This window comes from Drosophila montana, unplaced genomic scaffold (assembly GCF_035044405.1).
Source record: "Drosophila montana isolate Dmon_TW-CO22-7 unplaced genomic scaffold, ASM3504440v1 contig_1409_1, whole genome shotgun sequence".
NCBI classification, from domain to species: domain Eukaryota; kingdom Metazoa; phylum Arthropoda; class Insecta; order Diptera; family Drosophilidae; genus Drosophila; species Drosophila montana.
In genome coordinates, this window is record NW_026996361.1 from 228,851 (window position 1) to 241,930 (window position 13,080).

At 36.1% G+C, this 13,080-nt stretch overlaps 1 protein-coding gene and 2 non-coding genes across 6 annotated transcripts; 2 read left to right on the forward strand and 1 right to left on the reverse strand.

The window, feature by feature from the left end:
- Positions 1-3,396: 3,396 nt before the first annotated feature.
- Positions 3,397-9,728, forward strand: Hydr2 (abhydrolase domain-containing protein 2). 4 transcript variants are annotated; one of them, XM_064683144.1, is made up of 6 exons: positions 3,397-3,657; positions 3,724-4,025; positions 7,872-8,041; positions 8,111-8,465; positions 8,531-8,880; positions 9,329-9,728. In XM_064683144.1, the coding sequence occupies exons 2-6, from the start codon at positions 3,871-3,873 to the stop codon at positions 9,496-9,498; spliced, it is 1,200 nt and encodes a 399-aa protein (XP_064539214.1). In that variant the 5' UTR covers positions 3,397-3,657; positions 3,724-3,870; the 3' UTR covers positions 9,499-9,728. The 4 variants fall into 4 exon arrangements, with proteins under 4 accessions (XP_064539214.1, XP_064539229.1, XP_064539221.1 ...); XM_064683159.1 differs by having other exon boundaries at positions 3,743-4,025; XM_064683151.1 differs by having other exon boundaries at positions 3,760-4,025.
- Positions 7,556-7,626, reverse strand: TRNAG-GCC (transfer RNA glycine (anticodon GCC)). The gene has a single exon. It is a non-coding gene; the product is annotated as a tRNA-Gly (tRNA).
- TRNAS-AGA (transfer RNA serine (anticodon AGA)) lies at positions 9,121-9,202 on the forward strand. Its single transcript has one exon. It is a non-coding gene; the product is annotated as a tRNA-Ser (tRNA).
- Positions 9,729-13,080: the final 3,352 nt, after the last annotated feature.

A 13,080-nucleotide genomic window follows, 5' to 3' on the forward strand; every position in this document is an offset into this window, starting at 1 on the left:
TATTGCAGAAACAGGTCACTAGCCACGACGACCGACAGAATGCAGACACTCAAGCCAAGCTGGAAGACTTTGGGAAGCAGCTGACACTTTTAAATGAAAAGGTTTCTGATGTCCAACCTAAATTTACAAAGATTGAGGACCAATTGGTAGGCCTGCAGTCGAAGTACGATGACACCCAATCTCAGTACAGCAATATTATGAGTCAGCTCTTGGTCCTACAAGAGAAGGTTGCTCTGCAAGAACAAAAGTTGCAGGACATCGAAAAGAAACGAAAAGATCATCCCAGCAATTTTACTAAAATAGGATCGAAATATTATTATGTTGAAGATCGACACAAGATGAGTTGGTTCGCTGCTGCATACGAATGCCAACAACGTGGTGGTCACCTGGCTAGCATCCAAAATGAAACGGAGTACGAGGCACTAACAGCCACATTAAACCGAGATCATAGTTATTGGATTGACATCAATGATCTTAATCAAGAAGGAGTATATATATCACTTACCACCGGCCGCAAGCCTCCTTATTTGAACTGGTTTCGTTGGCAACCAGACAATAGAGACAAAGAAGAGCATTGCGTTCATTTATGGAGCGCGGATAAAAGTCTGAAGATGAATGATGAACTTTGTACATTTGAAATATATTTTATATGTGAGTCATTTGCATTAAATAGTAATCTGAACAATTGATAATAAAAAAAATTTAATAATTGTGCAACATATGTAAATTTGATGTTAAATTTAAAATATATTTGTTCTCAATATTTGAACCGGTTTTAATAAAAACAAGTAAGAGGTTCTAGTCGGGAGCTCCCGACTAGGGGATACCCTGAACCCTCTCCTTCCAACAGGCGATAGGTATAAAATGAAAGATACTTGATATATATTTACTATTCTAGATGCTAAATGTCAAGTTTGGTGGCTCTAGCTCATATTATTTACCGAAATTGCCCAAAAAAACCGAATTTCGATATCGATTTTTATTGTTTACTTGGAAACGGGACAAGTTATCGAATATCGGAAACAAACTCGATCTGCGCGGGCACTAGGAGGACCTACAGCTAAAATTTTAAGTCTCTAGCTCTTATAGGTTCTGAGATCCTTGCGTTCATACAGACGGACCTGGCTAGATCGACTCGGCAGTTGATGCTGATCAAGAATATATATACTTTATGGGGTCGGAGATGCTTCCTTCTGCCTGTTACATACATTTGCACAAATACATTATACCTTCTTTACCCATTTTTAATGGGTTCAGGGTATAAAAAGGTGCTTGCTCGTCAGTGGTCAGTGACATATATTCGCCCTCCTTACTTAAATCATTAATATCAAGCCAGTATTGGCGATTCTTGTTTGGTGTTGGAATAAGAGGGTTCAGGGTATCTCCTAGTCGGAAACTCTCGACTAAAACCTCTTACTTGTTTATATTGGCATCCCAGTTTTAATCCTGACAATGTGTTCGATTTAGAACATTGCATTTATATGGTATATACATATATGATAAATTCGGTATGAATGAAGAAATATGCTCAGGGCCTCGATATTTTGTATGTGAGCCATTCAATATTTTCGAAATTCAAATATTCATTTAAAGTTAAATATTTGTTGAACTTGATATGATTTTTCTTTGTTTGTATTTAATTTTAGAAAATGTAATAAAATTAAAAAGTCTATTGAAGTCTTCTTATGTATTTCATACTTTATTGGGTGCTTTATATATTATTTGAGTACAAGCAGAATTTTTTTGAGCTTGACGACATTTGATGAAAATATTTTGCTGTTAACCTCGTTTACAATTTCTGAAGAATGCAACAAAATTTTCGAAGATTAGAAAAACAGTATATATAAAATATTGTGCACCGTGCATATATAATTCAGCTTATTTTACATTCATTTCAGTTTTCTGTTGACTTCGTTAGTAAAAGGTGAAAATTGAGAGAAAAAAAATGTACTTTACTCTAATCGCGCTTCTAATCTCTGAGGCGGCTCTTATAGGGACCAGTTCGGTAGGTTTTCCTCTTTAATCATTCAATATCAGTTATTTAATGTGTCTTTTTTAAACTCTTTGAGGAGTCGAGCGAATTGGAAAATACTTGTGGCAAATATTGTTTCAAAATAGTGAAACCTGTGCTGGAGCACTCGGCCATATTGCAGAAACAGGTCACTAGCCACGACGACAGACAGAATGCAGACACTCAAGCCAGGCTGGAAGACTTTGGGAAGCAGCTGACACTTTTAAATGAAAAGGTTTCTGATGTCCAACCTAAATTTACAAAGATTGAGGACCAATTGGTAGGCCTGCAGTCGAAGTACGATGACACCCAATCTCAGTACAGCAATATTATGAATATTATGAAAAGAAACGAAAAGATCATCCCAGCAATTTTACTAAAATAGGGTCGAAATACTATTATATTGAAGAGGAAAACACGATGAATTGGTTCGCTGCTGCATACGAATGCCAACAACGTGGTGGTCACCTGGCTAGCATCCAAAATGAAACAGAGTACGAGGCACTAACAGCCACATTAAACCGCAAACTTCATTATTGGACTGACGTCAATGATTTCAGTCAAGAAGGAGTATATATATCACATACCACCGGTCGCAAGGCTCCTTATTTGAACTGGTATATTAACCAACCCGATAATTCAGGCAATAAAGAGCATTGCGTTCATTTATCGAGTGTGTTCATTTATTGATGAATAGCCTTTAAACAGTAATCTGATCAATTGATAATAAAAAATAAAAATTAAAAAGTGGGCAAAGTATGTGAATTGGATGTTAAATTTAAAATATATTTGTTGCTAATATTTAAAAAGGTATTAATAAAAAACGAGAAAGATGGTCTATCATCGGCCGAAGATTTAATACCCTGGCAGATCTAACCTCTTTATAATACTCATAATGCTTTGCCCGTATCTAAGAGCACAGGGAAAATACTTAATATTTAGCGAAGAGTTTTTCATACAAGAACCTACTTTTCGACCGATCGTTCCTATGGTAGCTATATGATATAGCAGTCCGATCCAGCCGGTTCCGACAAATGTTTCGCATGCAACAGAAAGAGGGACTTCTGCAAAGTTTCATGATGATAGCTTTAAAATTGAGCGACTTAGTTCGCCCAAAAACAGGCAGACGGACAGACGAGCATGTCTATATCGACTCGGCTGTTGATACTGATCAAGAATATATACACTTTATAGGATCGGGGATGTCTTCTGCTATGCGTTACACATTTCGAGGCAAAATTATAATACTCTCAAGCAAGCAATATACATACCCGCAAATACAGCTTGTATATACTAAATGCACTAAAAAATGACAAAAAACATAACAGTGCCATTTTGAGTAAAACAGAGCCTGATAGTTAACATTACTTGGTTAAAAACAACTCCAGACGATTGAGGACCATTGACTGAGTAATACTGCTGAACTGACGTCGATAAAAATTTATTGTATATGATAAGACAAACGGTGTAAATAATTGATTTACATACATAAGTGCAGTTTACCAACGCGTGTCTCCTGAATCGCGGCCTTGTTATCTCAGCGGCAATTGCCGCTTCGTGTGTGTGTGTGTGTGTTTTATGCGTGCCTGCTAATAAACTCACAAACACTTTACAGCCGCCGCCCGCCTTGCCAGCTGTAAAACATAGTAAGCTTTTTGTGTAGAACACAAATTACTAAAGTAACATTTCTAATCATAACTCATAAGCCGCAGTTCTGATTTGTGAAACCAGAATTTTGTAATATTCAGGGTGCAGTGACAAGTTGAGTAGCAACAACGACTGCTGCAAGGGTAGAAGGAGGCATCAACATCCTCGAGGTCGCAAGCGACACCTACAGGTGCGGAACAGAAAACCTAAAGATGTCCACCGCCTTTTTAACGCTCATCGCCGTCATCGTGTGCATTCTATTCCGCATCCTCAATGTACACAGCCAGCCACTGAAGCCCAGCGTTTGGTGTCTCGATGAGCAGTTTCTGGATTGTTTGTACAAAATAGCGCCGGTGCTGCGCGAGCCGTAAGTAGACCAATAGAAAATACGATACAAGCAGATGTACATAAAAGTTACCAATATCGATATGTGGGCCCAATGCAATTTATTTTTGATTTTATTTTCCCTCCCACACACTGCATATGTATACTTATGTGTGCAGCATATATATGTGTGTGTTTGTGTGCGTGTGTGAGTGCAGCGATCTCACGCCACTGCCCAGCTGTTAATTGTGTGTGGCATCTACATTACAGCCACGCCAAAATGTTAGCTAACAGAAAACATGCGCATAATTATTTTACAGTAGCCACTTTCAAATTTAATTTGAATTGACTGGAATTGTGAAAATCTTTTCCTTAGTAGAAAGAATTTTTTCTAAATACAAACAATTTTAAATATAAAAAATGTATGCTAGTTGGTATAATTCGGATTTCTTTAAATACACTCATAAATACATAAATATACTCATAAATATATTCAAAAATATATAAATATGTTCAAATTATAAACGAATTTTAGCTTTATTTGTAGTACTTATGATATGAATCCTTTTTAATATGACATCACTAATTTATAAAATCAGCACATTAATTCGGCATAGATTTGCCTACTTCGAAAACTGAGAAAATGTTGTTCGTAGCCTACTAGAAAGTACTCGTATTCCAATAAGTTTAGAAACTCTTGCAGTTAATTGCATTATCATGAAAGCTAAATTGAACAAAACAGCTTGTCTGAACTTTCGTCTAACTAGGTAGAACCTGACCCTGGACCCTCGTAAATTTTTTTGTTTGTCTTCAATTATGTAATTTATTCACCGGTTTCATTCATAACTGATGTGCATCTTGTAATTACGTTTTATTTCAAATTGCTGCATTTTAGCTCGCTAATTTGTTTACAAGCCAAACCCAATTGTGCATTATTCACTGTGAATACACTTACACGCCGCCGCGTCACATGCGCAAAGTTCAAGTAATCGGCGGCAGCTGCCGCGGCACATGAATCATTAACCGCAATTAGTGGCCTCTATTCACATAGATCTTTGTTATTGTTGTTGGCTAGTAATATTGATTATCAAAATTTAATCATTTTTCAAATTGTCGCTCGATTTATAGCCAAACTAACTGTCTAATCAGTTGGCTCGTATTTGATTCAATTGCAATTTTCCGTACCATGAACCGTGAAATGGTCATGGGCATATACACTATTTACAATTTTCTTATCAATTGGGAATTTTTGCCTATAGTTTATAATAAAGTTAATTCACAATCGTAGGTCTTTCAATCGCATGTTGATTTATAAGCTGGAAGCGTAGTCGCATGATAAGCATAATCATGCATACGAATATATGTATGTATGAATGTTTATAAATTTAGCTAACTACGTACACATGCTTGCCGCTTTATTCACATGCATAAGTATTAGATTACAATATATTACAATAACAGCGTATTTCTAGCAATTAGATCAATCTATCTGATAGTTCAGTGTAGGGGGCGTAAGTTTGCTGTAATTCAAATTGTCTGGCAAATCCAATATAAATCTATTTCTGAAATGTGTATTAATATCACTAAAGCTATTTGTGGAATAACTAACTATTATATCAATAGTGTATAAAAAAAAAAATTAAGCTCTAATAACTAATCAGCACAGATAATTTAAGCCGCCATATTATAAAGACTGCCTTTGTAAATATACAGTATACTAACATTTTCTGGTGACAGTAGAGACGCGCCTGGAAATTTTTCACCCATTTTTATTACAAAATCCATATAAGTACATAAGTATGTATGTATGTATGCATGTGTGATTTATTAACACATACATACATCTGTATTTGCATACATTCGTTCTCATGTACATATTTATTTTGCCTTTCGGTTCTCTGCACAAGGTTTGGCAATTCAACAATTTTTAGCAAGCTTCGTATTCAGGTTTATTTGCTGTCTGCGCTCGGTCAAACGGTGATAAGGGAACGGTGCAAAGTGCAAATCATAATTACGCAGTTCTCTTAAGTCGGAGCGAGCAACGCCTAGCAACGTTTTGGCCTGGTAGCTTCCATCAGACTTTCTAGTTATCGCGTGTGAGAGAATTCGTTCGAGAATTAAAGGAATACACACACACGCAGTCATATGTCTGTATATGTATGTATATAAATGTGAGGGAAATAAAACAGAAATGACTTAGAAACAAAAAACACCACTAGATACTACCCTGTACCTAGGTCAAGAGACCGGAAACACCCACTTATTCTTTTATATATATGTAGATGCATATGAACTTTTGGAAAATGTATGCATTTAAGTATTCTTTTATTTATTTGCGACGAGAAAAGGTCAAGTTTTTAACATGAACAATATTAATAGAAATCTTTTTGATATCTGAAGTCTGTAAGATCTACGAGTGCATGATTGTAGGGTATACATTAATAAAACCGGCAAACGTTTGCCACACTCTCTTCACCTATGTATGTATGTATACAAGTACCGCTTGTTGCCGGTTGAGGTTTTGGCTACCTGTTTGTGATTTGTTTTTGGCGCATTGCCCAGGCGCTTTTGTTTGACAACAAAGATTACGTAAGCGATTTAACAACTCATCATCATCGGCAGCAGCAGCAGCAGCTATTGCAATCGCCCCCTTTCATTCTCTGTATCTCTCTCCCTCTCTCTCTCTCTCCCATACTTTCTCTTGCATTCACACAACTGCGTCCACATAAGCCTAAGTTACTTATTTGTTTTTGTTTTGGCGCTCTTTCGTGTGTTTTTATTACTTGACAAGGGGTGCAAACATTTTGGATGAGTCATATGCATTCATGTATGTATGTATATGCATTCATGTATGCATGTATGCATATGCATGCATGCATCTAAATACATAGACCTAACTGTGTATACATACATATAATTTTGTTGTTTACGTGTGTTGGGTTGTGTTATCACTTAAATTAAATTTGCACGAAAATGTTAAATTTTTGTTGACAGCCAGGCTGGGAATTTTCACAGCTGTTTTTATAGCTCAACAATCCACTCCCACTGAAACACTTTAATATTTAATGGTCATTGATCTACTAATTATACTACATGCATCGTTAATATTATATTTGTAGATTAACAATTCGTATAGCTATAGTAAATTACCCTCAAATTTGTGAATATTCTCTTGAATAATTGTCCCCAATCCTATACGCTACAATTTTGATTGAAAGTAATTGAAAAGGGGGAAACGTTTTGACCGTCCCCGTCTGTACGACAAAGTATTACAGTCATAGTATGGCTCACGTTTTTCCACGCCTGACAGCAATGGCGCTGATTTTGTTGCTGCTCAATTGACTTCAATTGATACTCAGCGTTGTTTTGTCTGCCAAAATGTTGACAATGGTGTTTCTGCAACAACCGCATCCTACAATTGAAGCAACTGTCTAAAAATATGGATAATTCAATTGTATTAAATATGTTGTACTTATTTGCATTTTTATTTTTGGCATGCCCGCAGTCAGGCCTTGGTTCCGTCAAGGTCATCAGTTGTGCAAAGTGTAAAAGAAAAAACCAAAAAAGTTTAGTTGCATCGGCCGGGAATCGAACCCGGGCCGCCCGCGTGGCAGGCGAGCATTCTACCACTGAACCACCGATGCTTGTGATAGGTGTGAAGCAACCAACGAACTTCATGTGCTCACGAACAGCTGTTAGTGTATTGCCACTGTTAACATTATTACTGCTGTTAAGCTGCAACAGTTCGTTGCTGTTAAAATTGCCTACTGTTATAAATTATGCATAGCTTACAAACAGCTGACTGGCTCACAGGCTATAATTAATAACACGCAATGCTTGTATTTCTTCATTTTCTTTTGTCAATACTATATTCAATTCACTTTTTCAGCTATGTCCCACCACGCCTTTGGGGTTTCAGCGGTCATGTTCAGACCGTATTGCATAGCATTGTTGGCCGTGTACGTTGCCCCTGGCCGCTGGGTGAGCGCGTCTATCTGTCGCTGCCCGATGGCTCTACATTAACATACGATCTCTATCAGCCGCTGAAGGAGCAGGAGGGTAAGTCGTTGACCCCAGTTGATGTAGGCAATTCTTTCTATATCTCTCTATTTTTTACACCATCTTTAGATGACATCACTGTGGCTATTTGCCCGGGCATTGCGAATAGTTCGGAATCGGTTTATATACGCACCTTTGTGCACTTGGCCCAGTGCAACGGATTTCGCTGTGCCGTTATGAATCATATTGGCGCCCTGCGTACCGTACAAGTAACCTCGACACGCATATTCACCTATGGCCACACGGAGGACTTTGCCGCCATGGTGGAGCATTTACATCAAAAGTATAACCAGAATCGCATAGTCGCCGTTGGCTTTAGCTTGGGTGGGAATCTCGTGACCAAGTACATGGGCGAAATGCAAAAAACTAAACCGAATAGTGTCATTGGCGGCATCTCCATATGCCAGGGCTACAACGCCGTCGAGTAAGCAATTTGTGTTTCCACCTTAATTTATAACTTCTTTAACTTTTGACATTTGGTTATTTTAGGGGCACCAAATGGCTGCTGAACTGGCAGAACTTCCGTCGCTTCTATTTGTATATCATGACCGAGAACGTGAAGAGCATCATTTTGCGTCATCGTCATGTGCTGCTCTCTGATGAGGTGAAGGCACGTCATAATCTCAATGAGCGTGAGATTATAGCGGCTGCAACACTGCCGGAACTAGACGAGGCTTATACGCGACGTGTCTATAACTTTGCGTCGACCCAAGAGCTTTACAAGTGGAGCTCATCTCTATTCTATTTTGACACTATCGAAAAACCGATGATATTTATTAATGCCAAGGATGATCCACTGGTGCCTGTCGAGTTGCTGCATCCAATTAAGGAGTATGCGAGTAAGTGGCAGACACTAGCATAAACTATTGATTAAATTACAAATATGTTTTAAATTAACATAATTTGTTTTGGGCAACCAGAAATTAACATTGCATCTTAACATAACATTACTCATTATCGTAACATCAAGTTTTCTGTTATCATAACATTACGTGATACGAAAAAATTACCCTCTGTTACGATAACATACGCGCTTCAACAGTTGCATAAGTTGGCATATTGCGGTGGTTTATTCATAAGCAGCCGTGGCCGAGCGGTTAAGGCGTCTGACTAGAAATCAGATTCCCTCTGGGAGCGTAGGTTCGAATCCTACCGGCTGCGGAACGAAAGTGATTCTTTTTTTTTTTTTCTTGTATTAGATATTATTTTGCTTATATAAATATTTTTAATAATTTATTTTTGTAATATGCATATTAAATCATTTAAAATTATTATATTTTATTACAGGCACTCGTCAAAAATCAGCATATGTTGAAGTGGCGCATGGCGGTCATTTAGGATTCTATGAAGGCGGCTTCCTATATCCCAATCCGGTCACTTGGCTAGATCGCACGCTAGTTGCCATGGTTGGCTCTTTGGTCCTGATGCATGCAGGCGGAAGCAAAGTGGCGACATAAAGAGTCGGATAACCCCTATACTCTGTCAAAATTTTTGATGCCGCTGAACTAAAAAATGCATTTTGTTTTTGCCAAAATTCCATGTTGCTGTCAAATGAGTCTTATACAAAGTAAAACACAATACATATAAAACCACTATCAATTTGGTGTAAACGAAGGACATTTATATGATGTAAACTTTTAAAAGTGCATTTAAAACAGAGCATTGAATTGTATTGTATTGCGTTTAACTGTTTGATTTTGGATACATTTTTTCTGGCAAATTTCAACTGATATATGAAAAGCGAAACGTTTTAGTTAAAACCGTTAATTTATATTATAGTTAGTAACGCACATACCATGTACTTATTTGTAAGAAATGCTAATTTAAAAGCTTTAAATGTAACTCATATACGATGCATAAAAAACTAAACATTTGAGTGTTTATATGAGCAGTTGAAAAGTAAATCAAATAAATTTAATGTCCCTGGCCGCAACCTATAAGCAAATTGCCTTATTGTAGATTTTTATATGTGTATATGATTTACAAGTCGCTTTTTTTATAAAAATATATATATATAAATGTACGTATAATATTTACGATAAAGCATTTTCAAATATCAAATAGAGAAACAAAAATTGTCAAATTTTTGTACGTGTAACTTTTCCTCGATGTGTTTTTATTAAATATCAATGGAATGTTGTATACCAAAATTAACAAAGATCTGTATATTTATATGCCAAGCAGTCTGTGTAGTTTGTATCAATGTGCTTAATTGTCCACAATAAAACACAAATATATGTGTGTGTAATACATGTACGATTTGTGTGTACGTATATTAAATAAACAAATTTATGTGTGTAGCAAATATACGTGTTTATATGTATATCAAATAAACAAACGTTAACTACAAAGACTTTATTAATGCATTTCGAACCTATTTAATTAATATATAACTATTATGTGTTCGTTTTTATGTACTCCGGCTAGATTATTGTCATGGGATTATTAATGAAAAATTTGTAATGTTTAATCTGTGATTATCATTAGATTGTTTTCACACTTAAAGCAAACGATGAAAATTACGCGAAATGTTTGCAGTTTGTTAAAAGGCTTGTGTACTTTTTTGATAGATGTTTGTAAAACTTGATATTGTTTTCTAGTCTTAGCTTACGTTATGAATTATAAATTAGGTAACTATAGACAGACTTTTTGAACTTGTTAAGTTCTTCAGGCATACTTTAAGTCTGCAAAATTAATTGGACTGCAATTCTGATTTCAGATAGATTGAGGCAGACTACATTATTTAGAATGGACTTAAAATTTTGATTTATAGGATCTTTTTTTAAAAGTTCACTTTAAAAAAAAAAAATTTATCAGAAAGATTTACAATTGAAATGAAGAGTTTTCTTCTGCTTAGTTAATAGAGAAAAACTGGTATGCATAAAGTATAATTATATTTTAAACTAATTGGATATTCATATTATACATATACTCATATTTATATTAAGAAATTTTTTTCTCAGAAAGAAGTTGGCAACGCTTGTATGAAAATCAAAGTGTAGGCATAGAAACTTTTGTGTTTTGTCTGCGCATCATGAAGCAGAATGAATGAATTTGCCATTTTTCCTGTCTATGATATAGTTGTTGTTTGGAGCCTATAAAACTGGCACATAGAGTGTTTTCTAAGTTGATTGTCCACTTGATTAAAAGCGGAACTCGTGCGTACACCACAAGCAAACAGACACATGCCCGGAAAATTGTTGTGAAAAATACACGCATGGAAAATGGGCAGACAATCTCAGTGATGCGTGTCAAAATGTTTGACATTTATTCATCCATGGCTGCTGGTCCGGCACGTGTGTGTATATCATCATGTTATTCAATATATTCTCGAGGACTCTCCACTCGTTTATTTACTTTTGGCACGCACGATAGCGCCCAATGAATGTAGATGGGTTCCATGCCGATTTATATGTAAACAACAAATTCGACTACTCGTAAAATTTATGAAGCTGCAAGGAATTGAATTTAAGTTTTAAACTTCGCAATGTGTCGGGAAACTTAGCTGTCAGAATGCTCACTTAAATTTGCGCTGTTCATTTTGGGAATTTAATTTGTATATTCATTTTAAGAGATTCAAAGGCCTTTTCAACAAGGGTTTTTATCATTCCTGATATTTTTTTGGCGTAAAGCAGAAGGAATTACTTCATTTTCGTTTATACGCAACGAATTTAATTAATATTTTATTACTAGAGAGGATTACCTGGGCAGTGATTTTTTCATTTTTATATAGTGTATAATTATATTTATTTTATATAGATATTTGAGATTGAGTTTGAAGACGATCGGTTGAAAATTCAAACTTGCAATTAGAGTTTTCCGCCGACTAGTATTGTGGTGGTATATTCATAAATTCTTTGAAACAAGTTTACAATATTTAACAACAAGCTGGAGAAATTTTAAAAAATTGTGTGGCTCAGCTCTATTTGAATGGTCTCCATCGAATAAATACCTGAAAATCTTAGTTGGTCACAATTCCTCTTATTTTCGGCCCTGTCTGCCTAGCTAGCGGTCAGATACTGGCTAGACGGCCAAGTGTATCGTTAAATTTAATAAAAAAATCTAATAAACTTGCAACAAAATGGCAAAGACTCCGCTTGTGTGTTGCATGTTGAGCAATTAAATATGGCAGACGTGTCCGAGTCACAACAGAAGCCCTTTTAAAATGTTGCAATACAATTTTTGCAGCAATTGCCACAAAATGTGCCACAGACTGTGCCACAGACTATGCCACAGATTTTGCCACTGGCTGTCTGCGAATTGTCGCCTGTCAGCGCTTCCTTTTCCTCGTCTGTGTTTGTTTAAGCATTTTAGCTGTTATTCTCTGTTGCCAAAAACGTATGTTGTTTACAATTTATTTCGTTTTCAGCAAGTGGAATAGAAATGATTAAGATAACATAATTCTTAGATTGTTATATTCAAATTAATCAATGAAATTTGCTTATCAAACTTTAAATTTGTATGAATCAAATTATTTAAAATTAAATATGAAATTTACATCAACCACGAACGGGACTCTTTTATCGGAGTTTGTTCCCTTTTGCGAAAGTTTCTCACAACTCTTTTCACAATTTCCGTTTCCGCCTTTCATTCTCGCAGTTTACCAAATGTCCACATCAATGTAAATTTATTCGATTGAATGGCGGGGCCATTCCAAATATTCCATTTCCAATTCCAAATACGATTGCAAAACTTGACTTAAGACGTGGAGTTCAGGAGTATACGGGTAGATTTCAATTTTCCACGGGCGGGTACTGGGTGAAAATGTTAAATCTAAAATGTTAAGCATAAAACTTGCCACGGGCGCGGCCAGGTAGTACCGGCTATATGTATATATGTTTTAAGTATATTTGTACGTCAGTATTTATTTACGCATGTATGTTTGTATGTTTGTGTGTGTGCATGCGTATGTTTGCATGTATGTATGTAGTGTGTTTGTAAGGATGTAGGTATCTAGGTATGTAGGTATGTAGGTATGTATGTATGTGTGTGTGTGTGTGTGTGTATGTGTGTATGTATGTATGTATGTATGTATGTAT

Excerpts from the sequence above, each read along its gene's own strand:
- Hydr2 (XM_064683144.1), top strand. The coding sequence starts at position 3,871 with ATGTCCACCGCCTTTTTAACGCTCATCGCCGTCATCGTGTGCATTCTA. Across the intron at positions 8,042-8,110 it reads GCCGCTGAAGGAGCAGGAGG|ATGACATCACTGTGGCTATT; the intron begins GTAAGTCGTTGA and ends CACCATCTTTAG. Across the intron at positions 8,466-8,530 it reads CAGGGCTACAACGCCGTCGA|GGGCACCAAATGGCTGCTGA; the intron begins GTAAGCAATTTG and ends TGGTTATTTTAG.